The following is a 22016-nucleotide window of genomic DNA, read 5'->3' as shown; positions in this document are numbered from 1 at the left end:
TCAAGTACTAAGGTCAGTTCATCATCTCTTTCCATTCGTTGATTTTTATCATCTCTTTTCCTTCAGTTGATTCGTTAGAGAAAATTTGAAGGGGAAAAAAAATCAGCAGCGGAAATAAACCAAAAAAAGAAGTCTTAGCGGGGTGTGGATGAGTTTTTTTTAAAGTGCGTACAAGTCAAAAGTAGATGAGGCTTTTTTTTAAAAAACTTTTTAAGCCTAAAGTAAACACTTTGTGTCTTTGCAAACACCTCTAATAATAAAAAAGTGTTTAAAAGTCAAAAGCACTAAAAAAAAAATTAAGTCAATCCAAACACTCTCTTAATTGTCACCTTGTTCAAGCTCAGTGCAATCAAAACTCAGTTGTTCGAGTTCTCACCTTATTCAAGTCAGTGTAATCCAAGCTCAGTCGTTCGAGTCCTCACCTTGTTCCACCTCCTCTAACAACAACAACATGTCAATGAATTCTCAGAAGTGAGGTTTGGGGAGGTAGAGTGTATTCCTACCCCCAATTTCGATAGCTCAGTTGTTCGAGTCCTCACCTTGTTCCACCTATTTTAACAATCACAACATACCCAATAAAATTCCACAAGTGAGGTTTGGGGAGGTAGAGTGTGTTCCTACCCCAATTTTTTCTATTTTTTTAATAAAGGATTCTTCATCCGAACTTTCAATTCCAAATAACTTTTCAAAAATAAAAATTAAAAAAATTGAACTTACGAAAGTATGGCGTCGCCCGGACTCGAACCGGAGACCTTCAGTGTGTTAGACTGACGTGATAACCAACTACACCACGACACCGTTGTGTCCCCTCACCTCCAACACACTATTTCATACAAGACAGTTTTGTTTTGGCGGCAAATAAGTACTACTAATATTCTAAACAACAAAAATTGAAACTCATAGGGTTTTTCTCCTCCATTTTTTCTTTGAGAGTAATTTCTTGCTGTTGAAGCTCAGAAATTGCACACATGAATCCGTGAATTGCCCCTACAATTGATCCGCTCCATTGAAATGGACGGAGCAGCAGCAACAGGAGGTTCACCGTCGACTATAAAGCCGATAAACAAAGGTGTAGTACACAGAATCTGTGCTGGTCAAGTTATTCTAGACCTTCCTTCCGCCGTCAAGGAATTGGTTGAGAATAGCTTGGATGCCGGCGCCACTAGCATCGAAGTCTCTCTCAAAGACTACGGTGCTGAATCCTTCCAGGTTATCGATAACGGTTGTGGCATCCCTCCTCATAATTTCAAGGTCTTTGCCCTAAATTAGTACTTTCTCTGGTCTAATTTATATGACGTAGTTTGATTGGGCATGGAGTTTAAGAAATTGGGAAGAGTTTTGAAAAATGTGGTCTGAAATAAGTAATAGGTGTATATGTGGCTATAAATCTATCGCATTTAGGGTGAAATTGACGTTTATAAGTTAAATTTTTTTGTACTGACTAAAAAGGAAAGCGTGACATATAAATTGGGACAAAGGGGAGTAACGTTTTGTGTGTACGTGTGTGTAAGAGAAGATGCAGAGATGCTTCAATGAAGATGTGTGAGAGGTTGGTTGGCAATAGTGGTTATGAGGAGGGATAGAGCTGAAGAAGTCTTGTAGAGAGGTGATTAGGCAGGACGTGGCACACAAGGGTGGAATTATAGGGAAAATTGGGGCATGTGAAGCTGTGGTCTCTTTGTAAAACTAGGTATTTTGTTATATATTTTTTAAATTTAGTCTTGTATTATCTGCTGGCACCCATGCTACAATAAGACTAAATAGTTGAAGGTTGAGTTATTGAGCTTTAGGACTAGGGATCAATTCCCACTAAATACTTTTTTTTTCCTTTTTTTTTGTGTGTTCAGCACCAACGTTTTAAAAATCCTAGGTAGGAGGATGTGGAGGTTGAAGATTAGGGTAGAAGGTTAGTAGGTAGTTGACCGTTGTCAAGTTCCCTTATTAGAATTGCTATTACTCCCCTATTATAGTAGTCTTTGATTTTAATATTACCTGTTGTGTTCATTGCTTCAGTTATCATATTATGCTTCCCTTAGCGCTTTATTTCAATGATGTTACTGCTTTGGTTTCTGTATTCCCTTTTTTAAAAATTTCTTTGACATGCTTTACTTGAGCCGAGCGTCTATAGGGACTCTCTATCTCTATGAGGTAGGGGTAAGATCTGTATACACTCTATCCTTCCCAGACCCCACTTGTAGGATTACACTAGGTATGTTATTGATGCTGTTGTGTGTGTAAGAGCTTTCCATAGACTATCTATTTTTAATCAAGGATGTGTCTCTATAAATATATTTATGTGTGTGTAATATGTATACATGGACACACACACTTCTACATTTGTATGCGGGCGTGGCTTTCTCTATACTACTTACTTTTTTGATCAAGACTCTGTCGATGTGTATATACGTGTGTTAAATGTGCATGCACGTTCACGTGTAAATTGTCACCAGAATAATCTCTATTTCTGGTCAAGGTTGCTTCTGCTCTGCTGTGGCTCACTTGCTGCTAATTTCCATGGTTTGTTTATGTTTCTTCGTTTTTGTTGATTAATTTAACTGCTTGTCGTGTCCATATTATATTGGTCTAATTTGGTACTAATTAGTGTGTGTGTTTTGGTGTTGAAGGTACTGGCGCTAAAACATCATACCTCAAAACTATCAGATTTTCCTGATCTTCAGTCATTAGCGACTTTTGGATTTAGAGGGGAGGCATTGAGTTCACTTTGTGCTTTAGGGGATTTGACGGTTGAAACAAGAACGAAGAATGAGCAAATTGCGACACACTTGACTTTTGATAATTCGGGCCTTCTGATAGCCGAAAGGAACACAGCTCGCCAAGTTGGTACCACTGTCACTGTTAAGAAGTTATTCTCCACTTTACCAGTGCGAAGTAAAGAGTTCCACCGCAACATCCGGAAGGAATATGGAAAACTTATTACATTGCTGAATGTATGGTCCCTTTAATCTGTATTATCTTACTCGTGTTTCTCCATTGATTTCTTAGACTGGTTTAATTATACGCAAACTTAAGAATTGAAGATGGGAATGTCAACTGGTGCCTTCAAATCTATAGGGCACTTCGTGATGGTGTAATCCGATTCAGTTCCAGTTGGTTCGAACTTCCAAAGTCAATTTGTGTTACAATAGCTATCTTGGTCTTTGTCCTTTTGGAGGAAATTGTTTTCTAAATTTAGAAATTTGTTGACCACTATTGCAACCAAAGGTAAAGAAAGAGGTAAAAAAGTGAATTTCTTCACCATATTGAAATTTTCTTTTTATGATTCTCTTTGAAGTATCTCGGTAATGAATATTATCTAAAATACACTGTTGTAGATGAATTTGTTTGTCATAGCAGTTATTCTGTAGTTTTTCAGGAGATTCTATAATATCTGCCAATTCTTTTTTTATTCATTTGGAAAAGCTTAAAGTAAGTTGGAAACCTACCTGAGTGAATTTGAGCCCCTTTTTAAACTCGAACTCTATGAGGGGTGAAAAATATAGATATTCATAGGAAAATGAGGTTCCTATCTAAATAGAAGATTGGTGCAAATTGTAATGCAATTTGTAGAGAATCATACTTTGTGTAAGCTCTCCACTTTTTTGGGGTATACTTTTTGTATAGGAAAATTTCCCTCTTTAATGAAATTGATTTACTTCATCAGAAAAACTTTTTGCTTCTGGCGATTCTAAGTCGTATTGTGCTATAACTTTGGTTACCAGATTAGCGATGTTAGGCTGCTTTATAATTTGTTCTTATCACGATTCTTAATGGTTTCCTGCTGCTGAAGTATTTTTATGCTTTTTGTTGTTTAAGTTATTTAGTTTTTTCTTTTTTTTTTGGTTGCACTTCTAGGCCTATGCTCTTATTTCTAAGGGAATCAGACTAGTTTGCACCAACTCAGCTCTAAAAAATGCAAAATCTGTAGTTCTGAAAACTCAGGGAAGTGGATCTCTGAAAGACAACATTATTACAATATTTGGTATGAGTACCTTTACTTGTCTGGAGCCTCTCAAAGTATGTTTGTCTGATAGTTGCACTGTTGAAGGATTCATTTCCAAGCCTGGCAATGGTAGTGGACGCAACTTAGGAGATCGACAATACTTTTTTGTGAACGGACGGCCAGTAGATATGCCAAAAGTTGGCAAGCTTGTAAATGAGTTGTATAGAGGTGCAAACTCTCGGCAATATCCCATTGCAATCATGAACTTTGTGATCCCACCAAGAGCATTTGATGTCAATGTAACTCCTGATAAAAGAAAAATATTTTTGAGTGACGAAGGTTCCATATTGCGCTTTTTGAGAGAAGCTTTAGAAAAGATATACTCATCTAATTATGCTAGTTATGCTGTTAATAGTCTCCAAGAGGTTGAAGAAAAACATACATCCACTCATTCCCATCTTGAGGCCTTTCAGTTTCAACCCAAGCAATTATTATCAGATACTGCTGACACTCAGGAAGGTGACTGTGGTGGAGAACTACGTAAAGATGGTCATTTTCTCAACAAAGCTCAGGAATTAAAAGATACGTCTGTCATGGAGGTGATGCTAAATGACAGAAACAGGTCAACTGAGAAAGACTTCAGTCTTCGATTCCATGGAAAGAAGAAAGACAATAACAGTTCCAGAAGTCCCTGGCAGGAAGTCGGAGGTCTGACTACTGCTATATCCGACAGACATGCACTCAACCCAGGCTCAAAAAAGAAAAGATGTATCGATAGTGCATGTGATGTTGATCGTGCAAGCATTGTGCAGTCATCACTCACCAAATTTGTTACAGTAAATAAGAGAAAGCATGAGAATATGAGTACTATGTTATCTGAGGTATCTCTCCTGAGAAATGGATTGTCTGTGTATCCATCAGGAGAAGACAATTCTTTGAAGGATACCACATCTGGAAGATCCCCAGATAATCCAGTAAAGGATGATAAGTGTGATGGAGTGACCATTAATGAGTCTGGATCTTCCAAGTTCTCAAAGACAGATAAATTTCTTCATCAAATGAAGCACTCAAGAATCAGTACAGTCCTTGATCAAACAAATAATTTATCTCCACCTGGAAATAGTATACAAAATGGAAAATTTGAGGAGGTAAGAAAAAACTAACAGAAAGTACCTTTCTGAATGGATTTGAGTTTTAACTGTCCTTGGATTGTTGTTCAGTGGAATTGGATAAGGAATGATAGTTACCACAGAAGAAAATTTCAATTCATTCTCTATGTTTTTTTGGTTAGTCCATTTAGGTTTGAACCATTTTATTTTCAGGAGCATGAGGTTCAAATGAATGAATTATGTGTAGCTGAACCACTGCCTCTTGATTCTACATGCAACAACATCCATGGTGTGTCAGAAAATATGGTAGATGCTGCTTCTTCTGAACAGCCTGTTAGTCTGACTCTGGATGCTCCTAAGGCTTCATCTGATTTAAAGATCGTTTCGACATTGCAATTTAGTGTGAAAGAACTTATATCAAGAAGAAAGCAAAGACTATCAAGATTACAACTCCTTAATCCTATATCTCAAAGAATGAAAACAAAGAGGTACTACATGGTAATTTCCATTGGCTTGGGGAAAAGAGCTTTTAGCCTTTCAATTAGTTAATAAAAGGTCTTTAATGGGTTTCTGTAGGGATTATGCTGCAGCAACCCTGGAGCTCTCTGAATCAGAAAATGAAGAGGCTAAGGCAAGGGCATTGGCTGCTGCTACCAATGAGTTGGAAAAACTTTTCAAGAAAGAAGATTTTACTAGAATGAAGGTCCAAACTCATCCATTTATAGTGTTTAAAAATCAAACTTGGATTATCATTTTGATTCGGCAATAATTTATTTCCTGATTCTGGCTGGAAGGTGAGGCTGTTTCATGATCTCCTTGGGGCATTCTATTCTTTTATCCATACCCCTAGCTTAATAGACTGTGCTTCTGATTCAAATCTGTTTTTAATTTGCATGTGAATGTTACTGTTCAATCTTGGCTTAGTTGGTTCAGTTGAGGATCTTGTGGTACTGGGGATGTTCAGTGCTTCATTGTCTTTTTCTAGTCAACAACACTTATATACTCCGCCAGGAAATTGACTTTGTCCACCTTACTTCTTCCTAATAAATAATAACATCTATTTCTTTAAAGGTGACAGTTCAAATCTTTTTTTCCCCTTTTGGATAAGGGATAGTCTGAACATGTTCCTCCTTTAACATTAGATAGTACTCATTCTCAGCTGTTCTTTTGAGACACTATCCAATTCAAGACATGACAGAAGTTACCATTTGCGTTTTGATATTTTTAACTGCAGAATTTTTCTATTCTCTTTTTTCCTCTCCTTACACCAAGAAACCTTAAGCATTCTGACTTAAAATATTGTAACAGATTCTTTAGTCCATAATAAGTGTTTTTTGTCGTCCTCTGTTGGATATGCTGATATAAATTTACTCTCTCTCTCTCTCTCTCACACACACACACACACACTCTTTGGATGTTACCTTTATTCCAAAAAAGAAAAAAAAAAACTGCTCTTTTGAACTTCTGAGTATTTTTTCCAGAGGTCAATATTTGTGCTGTACATCTGCAAAATGTGAGTTTTATTTGTATGCTATTTGGTTGTCATACTTCCAATGCTAAATTCGGTCAAGCACTAGTTTATTTACATTCAATTGATAGTTAGTTACTCCTTGTCGATGTTTAGTTTTCATCGTCAGTTTCAGCAGAAATGCAGAGTTTTAGCAGCACCATTTGAAAATTCTCAACTTCTATGTTGGTTACGCAGGTGATTGGGCAATTCAATCTTGGATTCATTATAGCCAGACTTGATCAAGATCTTTTTATTGTTGATCAGGTATTATTCCTTTGCTTGTGTACATAGTTAATACTCCCTCTGTCCCATTTTATGTGTCGCCATTTGACCGGACACGGAGTTTAAGAAATAAATGATGACTTTGTAAAGTTTACAAAATTACCCCTCTTAAAGTCATGTTGATGTTTACTTTTTAGTTGTCTTTTCTTATTAAGTGGGACTCAATAAGGATAAAATGGGGATAATATCATTAAATAGTTGTCAAATAAGGAAAGATGACATTCTTTTCGAAACAGATCAAAAAAGAAATGGCGACACATAAAATGGGACGGAGGGAGTAGTAAACTAATCATTCATTTGATTTTGGTTTTCGAAAGTTGCTTATGTGATTTGCATTGGACTCTCCCTCTTTTATTCTTCATTTTCTTTGGTTGGTTAGCATGCCGCTGACGAGAAGTATAATTTTGAGCGTCTGTCACAATCAACTATCTTGAATCAGCAACCTTTATTTCGGTGAGGGTCTTAACTCTCCTGCTATGTGTTTTATCTTAAGCTATTGTAAATTTATTTATATCTAGATAGATACAATCCCCACCAGCACAATAGTAGCTGCAAAGTGAAATGTTTTTGTTAAGCCGAGGATGTTACTTTACTCGATCAAAAGAATAAAGGAATACCTTCTCTTTTTCCTTTTAAATAAGTTGTTTGTGCAGTAAAAAAGAGCAACATAGTTGTTACAAGCAGGGATTAGGAGAAGACTTTATTTTGGTGCCTTAAACTTATGGTTGGTTTCTTTGATTGATTTGTATGGAATTTAAGCTGCTTTTACTCGAAGTGACTAAACCGTCTTTCATGTCCAATCCTATCTTGACCTTGCAGTAGTAAGTTGTCACTGGTTTGAGTTGGTGCTGCAACTGCTGAATGATTTTGTGATTATCTCTGCTTTTATATTTCTCCTGTAATGTGGGGAGGTAAGACCTGGAAAAAAAAGGGATTTATCAAAATTAAACCTTGTAATTCAACCTTCTCCATATTTATTGAAGGTGAGAACTTAAGATCTAACTGGCCCTTTTTCGTATCATCTAAAAATGGTAAATCAGCATTTTTATTGGCCTCTCTAAATGGAGTACATATCTCTCAATTTCATTTTATGTTCTCCGGCCTTTGGAAGTCTCAAGACTCTTGTCTCTATTATTTATACTGGTGCAAGTTCTCTATGTGGCATACTCCATTGACTTGTTGATATATTGAGAGTCATGTAATCTGTTTCAGTACATGTTTATAAGATTTTAATGGATGATAATTATAATTGCTGTGATTACAAAACCTTTATCTTTCTCCCATATCATATTTTTCTCCTTCTGACGGCACAGTGGGTTGTAGGTGTTAGTGTAATTAATATCAGTTCGATATGAAGGTGTGAGGCTATATTACATTGTAGAATTGTTGTGGATTGGAGCTGCTATTGTTAGGTAGACACATTTTAGAATTTTTGTGGATTGGAGCTGCAATTGTTAGGTAGAGACATTTAATGAACCAAACCATGGAAAATTGAAGGGATGATGAAGTTATAATATTTATCTTCTGCACTGCTCGAGAATTGTTGTTCTTGGCTTCAAATGTAATTCTTTTTTCTTTCTTTATTAAGGCCCTTGACAATGGAGTTATCTCCTGAAGAAGAAATAGTTATTTCCATCCACAATGATACTTTCAGGTGCTTGAGAATCCTTATTGCTCTTGTTTATTGTGATTTCTTATTGGCATTTCTTTTCATCATTTGGTTTTGTTTCTTCCTGAGTGATCTGAAGTATGGTTATGTTCAACTTATGAGGTTAAGATGCCATGTCCTCAAACCTTTGCATGTTTTTCTTAACCTTATCAACCTGTTTGAAAAGTCAAAAACATGGCCGTACTGATGCATGCTTAAGCCAATCAATTAGTTGACAGGGATAAGTAGTCCTTTACTTTCTACTTTCGATGATAATTAGTTGTCTGACATGTGATTATCCTGTCCTCCCATTCTTTGCACCCGTAACACATTAATCCAATTCTGAGACGTCTGTTGTCTTCACTCTTTCACCAAATTGGTCTATAAATTTTGAAGAATTTGAACTGTACTTCTTTTGCACCTTACACTGTGGTGTGGTTCCTTTTCTATATTATAGTTTTAACTTCATTGTTTTTTCTGTTGTCATGCCGTTATGTATGAAATGAGATAGCTGCCGCTCTTCAGCCTTAGTGCCCCTAATACCAGCTTTCTAACCCCTAGCTAGTCTGCCCTTCTCAACCCTTACCTATAAATCCCAGTGTTCTAGACCTCATCAACTCCCCTCCCTATCCCCTGCAATCACCCTCCCCTAGGCAAGATTGAGCCATGACTACTCTCCTAACTCGCCAGATTCCATCATCTTAAGTACTTAACATTGGAAGTGCAATAGAAAGTGAAATCCCGTAAGCTCTCTACGGTGATTAAGGAGCCCAAAAAAAAAAAAGAATAGAAATTTCAAATGAGAAGAAGAGTAAAAAAGGTCTGTAAGATTTACTCCAATAATTAAAAAAAAAGTTTCTTTATCTGCTTTATCAAATAGTTTGACAGCAAAATAAAATTTAGCTTGTAATTTAGCCAGCCAACTGCAGTCTACAAAAACATCTTGGCACCACTTCTGTTAGATGAACTACTAGCCGTATTAGCTTAAAACTCTTTGGTGCCATTTGTGCTTTTCCTAGAGTCATGACAATATCATTTCTTTCTTTGGGCTCACAGGAGAAATGGATTTCTATTGGAAGAGGATATGTGTGCTCCTCCAGGGTGTCGTTTTAAGCTAAAAGCAGTTCCCTTCAGCAAAAATATAACGTTTGGAATTGCAGGTAATCACTCAGATGCATTCCATACTTCTATGAACTTGAAGGTCCGTAGGACATAGATCATTGTTTCATCTTTGAGTCGCTACTTCAGAAACTACCACACAAGTTGTCAATTCTTGATACACACCATTTATAAGTAACTAGGGTGGGGATTTCAGATTTGTCCGTGATATGATAGCTAAAGAGGAGCGTCGTAGAAAAATAAAATGAGAATGTGGAATGCACTTGGCATTACTGGACAAATTTCCCTTTGGTCATTCTATTGGCAGTTAGTTGGTCCTGTTGTAAGGGAGGACAAGTCGTGTTAAGATCTTGCCTCTGCTTTATTGCATTACAGAATTTTGGCTCATTCTTTTCATGAATTTGTTGTTCTTGCAGATGTGAAAGAACTCATTTCCATTCTCGCCGATAGCGAGGAAGAATGTTCTGTAATGGGTACTTATAGGAATGATAGAGCCGATTCATTATGTCCTCCTAGAGTTCGTGCAATGTTGGCATCGCGTGCCTGCAAATCGTCTGTCGTTGTTGGAGATCCACTTGACAGAAATGAGATGCAAAAGGTATTTTGGTTCATTTTGCCTTTCTTGAAAGTATGTTCATATCATGATATCTTAGATGTCATCCTCTCTGCTTATGTTTCATCAAAAAGAAACAAAAGAAATCATTCTCTCTGCTTTGTACTTCAGCAATTCTCTAGTTTAATATAGAATTTGTGCACAACCATCAATTGGTGGAAAATATGCACTGTATCAAGTAAAAGTGTTCCATTTATTTGCCTGCTTACTGTGGATTTTGAGGGTGCATGATCATCAGCTATGTTACAAAAGTATTTCTTTTTGAAGGGAAAGGGGGGCAAAAAGTTTCCTGCATGCCTCTGGCTTGCTTTATGACCCGAGTTATAAAATTCGTTGTTTCAGATACTTGATAATCTGTCACGCCTCAAGTCTCCGTGGAATTGTCCACATGGAAGACCAACAATGCGTCACTTGGTTGATCTGAGGACTGTACATAAAAGACATGAAGCGGATGAGACCACCTTATAAACTCCAGTTGGTAATATTGCCTACCGAATTGAAGCAGGGACCTTTTTTTGTAAATTATTGGAAACTTGTACATTGAGATTGCATTTTGCCTGTGGAAATAGAATTATCTAAAGTGAGAATACATGAAAGGGGGTTCTTTTGCCTATCCATTTTACAGATTGCTTTTTCTATTTACTTTAAGAACACTATTCTTTACCCACAAAACTCCTTTTTGTGTTTTGTTGCGTTTAACTGTGTTTCTTTCTATTCAGAGAAGTGGAGGGAAGGATTTGGGTGATGAGAGAATGATACATTGCGGTTAATTTAACGTTCTTGTTGTCTTTTCGTAATATTATTTGGTAGCTTTTCTCCATTTCCATAATGAACAGGAGGGTGAAGTACCTGCCAGTTTGCAGTGTCTTTCAATCCAGCTTTTTTTCAAAATGTGCAAATATGCAAGGATGAAATACTGTGCCAGCATTCAGAGTCAATGAACCAATGCCTCAAATCTTCAATCAAAATCAGTTATGTAAACTTTTCACTTTGTTACTCAATACTGAGAAGATTTAATAAGAGATTAATCATCTTCACGGTTATTGTCAGCCTGTCAATAATCGCATTTACACACCGGCCTCCATTAGGGTATTTCAAGAATTTAGTATTACACTCAGCTCTTGTGAGCCCTCACAATCTTATACGAGCTCAAGCAAGAAAAACGAAGTAACCAAGAAAGAAAGCATTTTAAATGAAGCCAGTCCGACCAATGAATTTAGACAACACTTAAATAAGACAACTAATATACAACATAAACTTCCATCCAAAGGAAAAATTGTTAATACGGAGAATGTCTGCTCTTTCTGCGGGCCTTCTCTGATTTCAGAGCAGGAGTTGAGATCCATGATTGGCTTGTACCAGAACCATCAGACAACCAGCAACAAAGCCGACCATCTTCACCACCAGTCCAGCCAAAGATACCATGGTTATCCATGGTCTCACCTGGTACCCCAGACAAGACACTCCTAATGATGCCTTCATGTCCGCCACACAGAACTGCTTCTGGAGGACCAATGGCTCGCGTCTCCTTATAATTTACAGGGAAGTAGCCCAAGGAACCACCATTCGTCCCACCAATGACCCAGAAACGGTCTTCCTCCACTGAATAGTGGCAATCAACAAAATAGTCAACCTGCCATCAAATTTTTAGCCGGAGTGGTCAGTTCGCACTCTTATCTCTAAACTCACAATCATCGTCTTCAATAGCACAGCACCTTAAATACAACCGATTTTCCTAGTGTTATCTGATAAATCTTTTAATTTTTTTCTTTCAAGAAAAAATTCCAGTGTGCAGAACATTGCAGGTGCCAAGTATGGAAAGATCACAGCCAACTCCAAATTAGGAGTAGTTTATCATCTTTTTGAACACATACGTGAATAGACGTAAAAGTCAAGAACAGAGTAATAGGTTTCCCTGCATAGAGAAATGAATAGGCATAAAAGTCACATACACTGTCTGCCATCCAGCTCTTAGAGGCCAAGGATCTAGCATCCTCAAAACTGGCCTCGGTTCTTTCTTCTTTCCAGTCCCAGACACTACATCAGAAAAAGACGTAAAAAAGCAAAGCAAAACATAGCTTAGATCATGTTAAGGTGAGATGCACAATACACCAACTGTGCTAAAAGGACAAAAAGTTGAGCGTAAAAGACAAATCAGCTGGAGCTATGGAGCATATTAGGATGATATGGATGTTTTTAAAACCTTAAAGTTTCGATGTGTGTCAAACACCAAAGCTTCTGATTCTTCTCCCCAAGAAATCCCACTTTTCCAATAGAGGTTCCCACATTGAATACCTGTAATTATATCTTGGTATAAGTGGCATAGAATCAGAAAGAACATATATCTACTTAACGAAAGATGGAAATATGAAAACACAGGCACTGCTCATTAATCAATAAAACTGCAATATGCCAGGCTCTTGCTTCAAAGTACACTCTACTGATGTCAAAACTTAGCAATTCAGAAATAGAGAAAAACGAAAATCAAAATCATCATGAGAAGACAAGGTTTCATATACGGAGCGTGGATGGAGATCGTGTTCTCATAACAACAATGGCAAAAATTTACAACTAGAATACACATCAACTACCATTTTTTCTTTTGAGTACAAGTTAACTGAGATCATGAAAGTTTTCACTAGCAGTCTGGCATATCCTTATTATAGGTATAACAGCATGGATTTCAGTAAAAGTATAACAGTGGGGCAAGACATGAGGCATACTATCACGCTACAGTTATTGTACACTTTTCCAGCTTAAGTGCTCAATAGGCTGCACCTTCTCAATGTACTTGTGGTTATAATTTAGATGAAGTAAACAGAAAAAATGAAATGCAAATGTTGTGATATTTGACGTACTGATACCAGTTGATCATCATCATTGATGTCTCCACCAGTATCAAATAAACACATCAATCCATCAACCGATGCGGAAATGAGTCTATCATCATAGCCTGGAATAAAGTGCACCTAAAAATGAACACAAGAAACAAAAAAGGCTTCAAGACAATTTGCAGTACTTCTGAATGAGAAAAGGAGAAGATAAGAAACCAACAGTTTTTGCATTTAGTAATCATTAGAAGCATAAAATACGCTGCATCCAAACTAGGCCAGTCATTATTTTTTTCCTCCTCTTTCTCAGATAGTTAAGTAAACATGCAATGAACTCCACAAACATATCTGCGAATGGTGGTGGAGCAGTAATCAGTGACCGACGGTCATAACAGGTTCAGCACAACTTCCAACTACTTCGAGAGAGATGGCAGCAGTTAAGAGTACAATTATATCTCATGCACTCTAACTTCAAAAGAAGCAAATAATTTACAGTAAGATAATATCGAGTATGCTTATATTTCACCTTTCTTTTCTATCATCGTTAAAATACAAACGTACTAATAGAAATAAGAAAATACTCAGAGCACCACAGGTATTAAACTATAATTCAGAGGACTTGACCACACTGAAATTTCTCTACAGTCATGCTACTACAAAAGAAATTTCAGATTATTCTGCTCTTAGAAAAACAATTTGCAATGTTGTACTAACATGGGTGTGAATTTTTCTAGCACTGATGAAAAACGAGTATTAACTTATAAAGCATTGAATTAACACAATAAACTCAATGGTTTACTATCTAATGCATGGGAAATGAGTCAATAACTAGTAGAGCAACACACCTGAGTAACATCTTCCGTATGAGATTCCTCCAAGCACGCAACCTGATGCTTGGTCCTACAATCCCAAAAGAGTATCTGTACAAAGATAACCACAATACAATGTCATTTGCCACATATCTCATACAACTTAATAGAGCTAAGTAATTTCATGTGCCTCACTCCAAAGAATAAGTCAATCACATCTCTCATATAACAAAACGATTCTTAGGAATTATATCTGGCAAAGTAGAATTCTTTTTGTAGTTTCAAGCAATTTGAATTCTTGATTCACTGCTGAAGAAAGCAGTAAATAGTTTATGACAGACCAAGCTAACTAATTTCCAGGGTCGGATATAGTATTTGGGCACCAGCCAGCAGGTGCCAATCACTTCCCGTGTCTTGCATCATATATATAAGTTAAAACATTCATTCTTAAATATACAGAGAGAGAGACACTAAGGGGTCGTTCAGTAGAGTCTATAAGAATAGTACTGAGAGTAATGTTGGGGTTAGTTACACGGAGATTATTTCTTATCCACTAGTTGGTTTGGTGTATTAAAGGCAGTCCGATCTTTAACCATGCTTATCCATGTATTAATAACCCTTGTATTACTAATACCATAGTTTGTTGTGTATTAGTTATACACCCTATAATATTGAATAAGGTGTATTAGTTATACATAGGCTGAAAATCCTACCAAAAAAGGATTTAAAAATACCATAACTATTTTTTTAAAAAAATGAAAATAATACCAAAAATAATACATGTATTATGTTCTCTACTACATTCTATCAAATGAGTCTAAGTTTGCTTGCATTACTGTTTGTAGTGCTTCGCTACGCAAGGGGAGAGCTTATGCCCGGCTAAGTAAGCGTTGTGGTTCCCTACATGTACAAATTAAGATTCAACTAATCTACCATTTCTAATTTGCAGCCACAAGGCGTAGTACCTGAGAATTACACCCGGCAGCAAGCAGATTGTGATTAGCTCCACCAGAGGAGAAACTAAATATCTTTTGAGAAGGGCCACCACTTAAGGAGAAAACCTGCATTGCATCTATTTGAAATAAAAACAAAAATACAACACAATCCCGAAAGGAAGCACACAAATACGCATAAAAGTTAAAAATTGGAACCTGTTGAAAGGACCTAGTATCCCAAGCTCGGAGAGTTCCATCGGAAGAACAAGAATGCAGGACGTGTGGCGATGAAGGATCCGAGAAGGAAATTTGATTAATGGTCGAAGAATGACCATTACATTCACCAATGTACTGTCCTGTAGCTAAAGAGTACAACTTAATTGCATTGGTTGAGAGTGATACCGCCATTGATGTCCAGTCATTCCTATAAACACATATGCTCAGTGAGAACTTCAGGACAAAATATTAATAAATAGGAATCAATGGAGAAGGTAGAAGGAAAAAAGGGAAGACACGGAAAATCATAGTAGTTCAGTTAATTGGCTACTCGAACTTTCACCTCGTTGGTGAGTTATTCAACTCTAACCTAGTAATGTTCTCCAACATTTCCCCTTCCCTCACACCCCATGTAAGTGTAGTTCGATGCACTAAAGCTCCAGTTATGTGCGATTCGGGAAAGGACTGAACCATAAGGGCTTGTTCGGTACAAGGGATAAAGGATAACTAATCCCGAGATTAATTTTAGGACGAGCTTATCAAATGTTTGGTTGGGATAAAATGCATGAGACAACTCCACAGGAATTAGTTATCCCGGGATTGTAGCATTATTTTTATCCCATCTTGAGGGTGATTCCGGAATAACTTGTTTCCAACCAAACGAACCCCTAAGTGTGTATTATACACAAAACTTATCCTACACATTTCTGCAAGAGACTAATTACAAGGTTTAAACCCATGGCGCCCGATCACGATCACATGACTAACAACTTTGCCAGTTAAGTCCCAACGGTAATAATAAAAAAATTCAAAAAAAAAAAAAAAAAAAAAAAGGAACATAAGGGAGGGGTGGGGGGAAGAGATACTTGGGAACGATTTGGAAAACGTAATCATCGTTGAAGTTTGTCTGAATGGAGTTTCTGATACCAAAACGCTTAGTAGTGTTGTCGGGTAATGATTGTTGTTCTATCTCCATCTCCTCTGCCTCACCCATTTTCTTCCTCTGCTAACAATTTGTGTGTTAAGGAGGAAAAATAGTGAACATGGGTTTAGGGTTGAACTTTTATTTTTTAGAGTATTTGTTTATTAGTGTTTAAGGTTGGACTCTGTCTGAATACAACATCCTTAGTTTCATTCAGTTTAAAAAAACAAAGAAATTATATTTGTGAAATTTGTGGTTTTGGACATGTTATTCAGTCCGTTAGAATAGAAGTTAAAGAGGGTATTTATGCTCGGCGTGTTCTACTCTTCCATTCTCAAATTACTTCATATGTTTGTCTTTTACACAGTTTTTAAAAGGAGAAATTTATGAAAGTTATAAATTGACTAATATGATTATATTAAATTCACATTAAATATTATCATTATCTAATTGAGTTAATTATTTTTATTAAATTACTAAGGGTGAAGTTCGGAAAAAATATTCAATTATTTTTTAATTCCTTAAACATGTCAACTATTTAGAGAAAATTCTCTGCACGAAAATATAAAAGTATATGAGATGGAGGGGGTATCTTATGTCTAGCTATCAAAGATTATAATTAAAGGTAATATATGAAATTTGAAGTTAAATTATTTTAATAATTTTATGATGAAGGGAACGAAGAACGAACAGAAGAAACAGTATAGTAAAATGATGAAATGAGGAACAATGAACGGGAGACATCAAAGGAAGCATTGTGAACTTGATACTAAGGGTCAGTAGTTATTACTTTGATATGTGGATTTATGTGGTGCAAAGTTCTTTCATTGTTGAGGCTTCTGTTATCTCCAGAAATTCTCTCTCTGGAGTCGACATTCATTTCCCTTTAGTTGTAAGTGCACGTTCTATTTTAATTTGAATCGTCGTCATGGCTTACGGGGGTACGTATGGGCGCATCGCATACATTTGTGGAAGCTAAGTCACTTGGGAGGGTTCTCATTGAATCTTATTACACACATGACTACAATGAACAGGTATTAAAAAGAATAATGACACAAAAAATAGAATACATAACTACACTGTAAGCTTTGATTTTAACCAGTTTATTGTTAGTAATTGTTTTTGCATAACTAATTAGAGGACCGGGACCAACCGGGTTGATAGCTTCCTCACCATCAGCGTTTTTATCATAGCTGGATTATGCTAACATTTGCAAGTTTTCTCCTCAATTAAGTGAGAAGTTGGAATTATGCTTCGAAAAAATTCACAACCAAAAAAAACTTAAAAAAGACTTACGTAAGAGGGAAATCCATGAAGTACTGGCTGCTTTGTGCCTGATATTACTTCTAATCTACTTGTACAAGATTTAAGTTGAACTTTATCAACGAAACCACAAGGACGCTTTCATATGTCAACCCCTCTAACCTGATATATAAAGTATAAACCAATTCAAAACTAAACATGAAAGCCAACCCCTCAACCTGATATATAAAGTACGAACCAATTCGAAACTAAACAGTCGGCTCGTTCCCCTCTCAATTACTTCCACTAGTAAAATACTTGGGGATTTTAAGGATAAGGAAACTGAAACAAATTGGAGACGGAGATCATTCATGTTGAGCTAGTTTAAGCAGAAGCATCTAAAACAGATATGGCAGGCCAGGAAGATACAGATATTTGATCCAAGTCATTCAAACATCATTATCAGTCAAACTAAAACAATAGTACAGAAGCCCACAAATTAGAAGAGTTGAGGTATGTTATCCAGCTCAGGTGGATGAAAATGTTAATAATGCCCCTCACGAAGAACTCCCATGAGCGATAAGCTTCTTTACTTTAATGAACTGAAAGGGACAACTTATAACCATGCCACTCTAGAATGCAAGCCAGTGGATCTCTTCAGCAACGTCTACTACTTATGCACTCAAGAGCCTGGCTGAGCTTCCACTTCTTCCCTATGCAGTCTCACCTCCTGCCTTGGTGACTTCTTCAATTTTTGGCTTCCCATCTACCGTCTCAGCAGCTTTAGCTGAAGGCTTGGTCACATCTTGCTCTGCATAAGAGAATGATATTAGACTTTTTATGACAAGTTAAAAAGGAACACTATAAACCCCAAGGTAGATGGAGAATTCTCATAACATTACTAAACCCTCAGACAGCATCTAGACAACATAAACATGTTAGACACTCCTTTAGATACTAATAACCTAAAGTGAAGTACACAAATACTTCCTTCAGGAAATATCCTGATTAGCATATATTCCAAATTTATTCGCTACCATCAACTTTTGGAAAGAAGACAACACTGAGAGTCAAACTTTAGCCTGAAACTCACCAAAAGAGAAATCTTGTTGTCTACTTCTCAAGTTATAGAATCTTTCTAGTTCTTGATTTCTCATTATAACTGTCTTTGAAATGTCCTCGGATTAACAATTTAAAATTAAGTACATTACCTTAATATTATCAACTAAAACAATACAATTGTTAACTCTTTGTATACATCTTAGAGGTTGTTTGGTATGACAGACAAGGGATAACTAATCCTGGGATTAATTTTAAGATGAACTTATCCCATAACTCATCACGGGGTTAGTTATCCCGGGATTGTAGTGTTATTTTTATCCCTTCTTGAGGGTGGGATAACTAATCCCAGGATAGCATCACGGGATAACTTGCTTCCCAACCAAACGACCCTTGGATGTGATAGCTTACTTGAGTTGAGAGTCTACCTGAAACGACGTCTCTGCCTTCACAAGGTCTAAGGATGTGTACACACCACCCTCCCTTCTCAGTTAGCACTTGTGGGATTACACTAGGTATGTTGCTGTCGTTTCTAATGTGACAGTTCAAGTGAATATGGTTGATATTAAAAGGTTGCTGATGGTCACTATAAATTATTTCAAAAGAAAGCTAACGAGTTAAAACTTACATTCCCTTTTACTTCGAAGAATCTAATTTATGACAAAAGCCTGATTCTATATTCCTTAAAGGTCTACTCTCTTTGATCATCCTCTCAAGTGATACAATTGCGCCATGCCCGAATTTGTTTTCTACTCCAAAAACTCCCTCCCCCCCTCCCCCAAAGCAGGTCAAGAGGGGCAAATTGAGGACAGTTAAATATATGTCAAATTATTAGTTGATCTTGCAGCAGCAATATTACTTATAGCCGTACTTGGAGGTCTGAAATTGTCGAATAGGACTCCAGAGGTCTGAATTGGGGTACGACCAGAAACATCTGGTACAACAAGGATTTGGCTAAGTTTTGCCATTTCAACCGTACCAACTTGAAGAATCACATGTGATACAAAGCATGAATTTATATCAGAAAACGCATAAAATCCTCAATCACTTATAAAACTTGATATTATTTTTCTTTAAAAGCAACATGCTAGAATTGCTTGCTATTGAATTCTATCCCACCCTGTGCATTCTGGAGGAGAGAAGTGAACAAAGAGAATTTTTTTTTAAAGCAGAAAGAAGGAGAAAGAAGGGCCAAAAGTAGTAGTGCTACGTAATCTCAAGCTCCATGGGGATAGAAAAACAACAATACATCAACATAACCAGAATCAGTAATCTATACATGTTTCAGAGTTGTCAAATTACCTTCATCATCGCTGTCATCAAGGTCATCCCCCATATCACCTCCCATTCCGCCCATCATGCCACCCATGCCTCCCATGCCACCCATCATTCCAGCCATATCACCTCCCATTCCACCCATCATTCCACCCATATCACCGAATTTCTACAAATTTCACCAATGAGGAGAAAAATCAAAAGATATTCCAAATTAAATATGCAACAAACAAATATAGTAATGCCGTAAACTCTTACTGAGAAATCCATTGAATTCAGATCCATATCTCCGGGACCTTAAAAAGGTGAGAAGCAATAACAAAGTCACTTTCTGCATGTGTTATAACAACTATGGTAAAAGATTTGACAGAAGATAATATAGACGTACCAGCATCAGGTTCATCGTCTTCATCCACCCACTTGTCCCAATCTACTTTCACATAGTGTGGTGCTTTCCCGGCTCCGCGCAATAATTTAGTCCACCATTTCGGCTCTGCTTTTTGCAGAACGCAGACTATACTTCTAACGCCAATACTAATTTTGCTCTCCTTCAAAACAAAATTGCAAAATTACAATACAATTTATATAACTGGGACAGAGAAGTGTAGCAATTAAGTGATCCAATAACTCTCATAAAGTTTGTCTTTCGAATTGGTCCAATAACTCTTGTGATTTGGTTTCAATAAGCATGACTTACAGCATTTCCACACTAGCCGACCCCAACGGGGAATATAATACAAACAAGCATGTATGAATAACTAAAATACAAGTAAATCCAATGGGTTGCCAAATCAAATAATGGCCTCCTACCTCGACATTAACTTTATCCTGGAGCTCAAGTTTCAACTCATAGGGACGGTCTCCCGCCCCAGCAGTAGCAGAGAAATTAAAAATTCCTTCTGGATCCAAGTTTACTTTTGGATCTTTAGCATCTGGCAACATCACAGTGAGATACACCACATCGGGCCTTTGTGCCCACTTGACTTCTGGATGGAGACTGTCAGCCAAGAAAAGTTGATCTTTAGCAAAAAAGGAATTTTCAATATATATGTAGGGTCTTATGCAAATTAAATGCCACAATATATTCACATAAAAATGATGACAAAAGAAATTCTTTAAGCAGATAAGCAATGTGGCATCACTACAACAATTTACGAACTAAAATAAGAATTCGTTCTATCACTTTAATAGATCAACTACCATGTCAGCTTTCATCTAAACCTAACATAGTTAAGATAGCAAATTTACTATTTACTATATAACTAGATAGTAAGCAAAGGAGAATTAATAACGAAAAATGTGTAGTAGGTTATCCTAGGAAGCATGTATATAAATTGCTCGTGAGTACTGACTAATCCCTGGAAATATACAACTACAAGAAATCATAAAACACATGTGGTGCAACTACTTGCCCCCGAGAATGAAATATTTACTCAGATTAATCCTAATTCAACAGGGCATGCTATTATTACAGATACCACTACCTTTTTTTCTTTTTCTTCTTCTGGGGTAACAAGTGATGAGAGGGTTAGCTTCTTTTTTGGCATAACACATAAACAGACACTCAAACTTGATCTCAGCCAGCTGGTAAGCACTCAAACTTTGTTTATATTGCAAGTCGAACACTCCCAACTTACAAAATAATCATCTAAAACACCTTCAAATGTGTCACATCAACATAGACGAGTCACTTGAGGTGCTTACTTGCCAACTCAGGCCTGAGGCCAAGTTTGAGTGTTTGTTAATGTATTATATTATGCATTCTATTTACACCATATTTTAAACAAAAAAAAAAAAAAAACTATGATCATGTGTGAAAAATCAACATATCCATATCTGAAGTTTGGATTCATCACAGAATAAATCTCTAGATTTCAAACAAATCACCGTTATATGTACGTAAATCAATAAATATATCATCAACAACATACTCGGCGTAAATACTCATCAAAGCCAAACCAAAAAATCCTCCAAAAAAAGAGTAATAACAAAAAGAGATCTTACAAAAATACAAATTAAAATCAACAAAAACAAACAAACAAACAAGTCGAATTCAGTACTAATTAGTAAAAGGAAGGTGAAAAGATATAGATTTTACCTCATATCTGAAATTTTGTTTGGTGTCGACTGAGAGGAAAAGCGATAAAAGGAAGGGAAGAGAGATACTGAAAAACCCTAATCGGCACAGCAGCAAATACAGAACCCTATAAATAGTAGTTTTATGATGTTACCTGAGACTATCCAAAGTGTTCCAATTATACCCTCTTACTTTTTGGAAAAAAAGAATTAGGTTTAATTTTTTTATCTTTTATTATTTTGATGACCACTTGTTTTCGAGTAATACATAAATTGCCCCCATAAACTTGTACTCTCCATTTTTATTTTTTTTTAACAAACTATTTTAATTTACACAAAGTTTAAAAAATAAAAAAAAAATGAATTTTATGATCTTCACTTAAAATTATGTCAAATATATCAAAATAACATTTAATTTTGTGGTCTTAAA

General features: G+C 36.4%; 3 protein-coding genes and 1 non-coding gene across 7 annotated transcripts; 1 reads left to right on the top strand and 3 right to left on the bottom strand.

Moving 5' to 3' along the window:
• The first annotated feature begins 679 nt into the window (after positions 1-679).
• On the top strand, positions 680-10893 carry LOC107855694 (DNA mismatch repair protein PMS1). 3 transcript variants are annotated; one of them, XM_016700705.2, is made up of 11 exons: positions 680-1251; positions 2625-2948; positions 3853-5088; positions 5263-5537; positions 5626-5752; positions 6755-6823; positions 7221-7294; positions 8430-8495; positions 9546-9649; positions 10025-10206; positions 10564-10893. In XM_016700705.2, the coding sequence occupies exons 1-11, from the start codon at positions 1012-1014 to the stop codon at positions 10687-10689; spliced, it is 2823 nt and encodes a 940-aa protein (XP_016556191.1). In that variant the 5' UTR covers positions 680-1011; the 3' UTR covers positions 10690-10893. The 3 variants fall into 3 exon arrangements, with proteins under 3 accessions (XP_016556191.1, XP_016556192.1, XP_047265214.1); XM_016700706.2 differs by lacking the exon at positions 8430-8495; XM_047409258.1 differs by lacking the exons at positions 7221-7294; positions 10025-10206; positions 10564-10893.
• TRNAV-AAC lies at positions 725-798 on the bottom strand. The gene has a single exon. It is a non-coding gene; the product is annotated as a tRNA-Val (tRNA).
• A 340-nt stretch (positions 10894-11233) lies between the features above and the next one.
• LOC107855699 (WD repeat-containing protein GTS1) lies at positions 11234-16207 on the bottom strand. 2 transcript variants are annotated; one of them, XM_016700711.2, is made up of 8 exons: positions 15879-16207; positions 15013-15220; positions 14827-14922; positions 13898-13972; positions 13080-13190; positions 12425-12516; positions 12174-12258; positions 11234-11854 (listed from the first exon to the last, which is right to left on the bottom strand). In XM_016700711.2, the coding sequence occupies exons 1-8, from the start codon at positions 16004-16006 to the stop codon at positions 11501-11503; spliced, it is 1149 nt and encodes a 382-aa protein (XP_016556197.1). In that variant the 5' UTR covers positions 16007-16207; the 3' UTR covers positions 11234-11500. The 2 variants fall into 2 exon arrangements, with proteins under 2 accessions (XP_016556197.1, XP_047265215.1); XM_047409259.1 differs by having other exon boundaries at positions 13086-13190; positions 15879-16188.
• Positions 16208-17528: 1321 nt separating this feature from the next.
• LOC107855695 (uncharacterized protein OsI_027940) lies at positions 17529-21766 on the bottom strand. The gene is made up of 6 exons (XM_016700707.2): positions 21609-21766; positions 20321-20507; positions 19899-20058; positions 19769-19806; positions 19538-19679; positions 17529-17987 (listed from the first exon to the last, which is right to left on the bottom strand). Exons 1-6 carry the CDS (start codon positions 21611-21613, stop codon positions 17890-17892), a joined length of 630 nt encoding a protein of 209 aa, XP_016556193.2. The 5' UTR covers positions 21614-21766; the 3' UTR covers positions 17529-17889.
• Positions 21767-22016: the final 250 nt, after the last annotated feature.

Source organism: Capsicum annuum, chromosome 3 (assembly GCF_002878395.1).
Source record: "Capsicum annuum cultivar UCD-10X-F1 chromosome 3, UCD10Xv1.1, whole genome shotgun sequence".
Lineage (NCBI taxonomy): Eukaryota > Viridiplantae > Streptophyta > Magnoliopsida > Solanales > Solanaceae > Capsicum > Capsicum annuum.
The sequence above is the reverse complement of the archived record's forward strand: the minus strand, read 5'-3'. Positions and strand labels throughout refer to the sequence as shown.

Coding starts and splice junctions, on each gene's coding strand:
- LOC107855694 (XM_016700705.2), top strand. CDS start 1,012: ATGGACGGAGCAGCAGCAACAGGAGGTTCACCGTCGACTATAAAGCCG. Junction 5,089..5,262: donor AAAATGGAAAATTTGAGGAG/GTAAGAAAAAAC, acceptor TTTTATTTTCAG/GAGCATGAGGTTCAAATGAA. Junction 5,538..5,625: donor CAAAGAATGAAAACAAAGAG/GTACTACATGGT, acceptor GGGTTTCTGTAG/GGATTATGCTGCAGCAACCC.
- LOC107855699 (XM_016700711.2), bottom strand. CDS start 16,006: ATGGGTGAGGCAGAGGAGATGGAGATAGAACAACAATCATTACCCGAC. Junction 14,923..15,012: donor ATACTAGGTCCTTTCAACAG/GTTCCAATTTTT, acceptor GATGCAATGCAG/GTTTTCTCCTTAAGTGGTGG. Junction 13,191..13,897: donor ATACGGAAGATGTTACTCAG/GTGTGTTGCTCT, acceptor GTTCATTTTTAG/GTGCACTTTATTCCAGGCTA.
- LOC107855695 (XM_016700707.2), bottom strand. Junction 20,059..20,320: donor AGGATAAAGTTAATGTCGAG/GTAGGAGGCCAT, acceptor TTTGTTTTGAAG/GAGAGCAAAATTAGTATTGG. Junction 17,988..19,537: donor TGATGACAGCGATGATGAAG/GTAATTTGACAA, acceptor TCTCTTATGCAG/AGCAAGATGTGACCAAGCCT.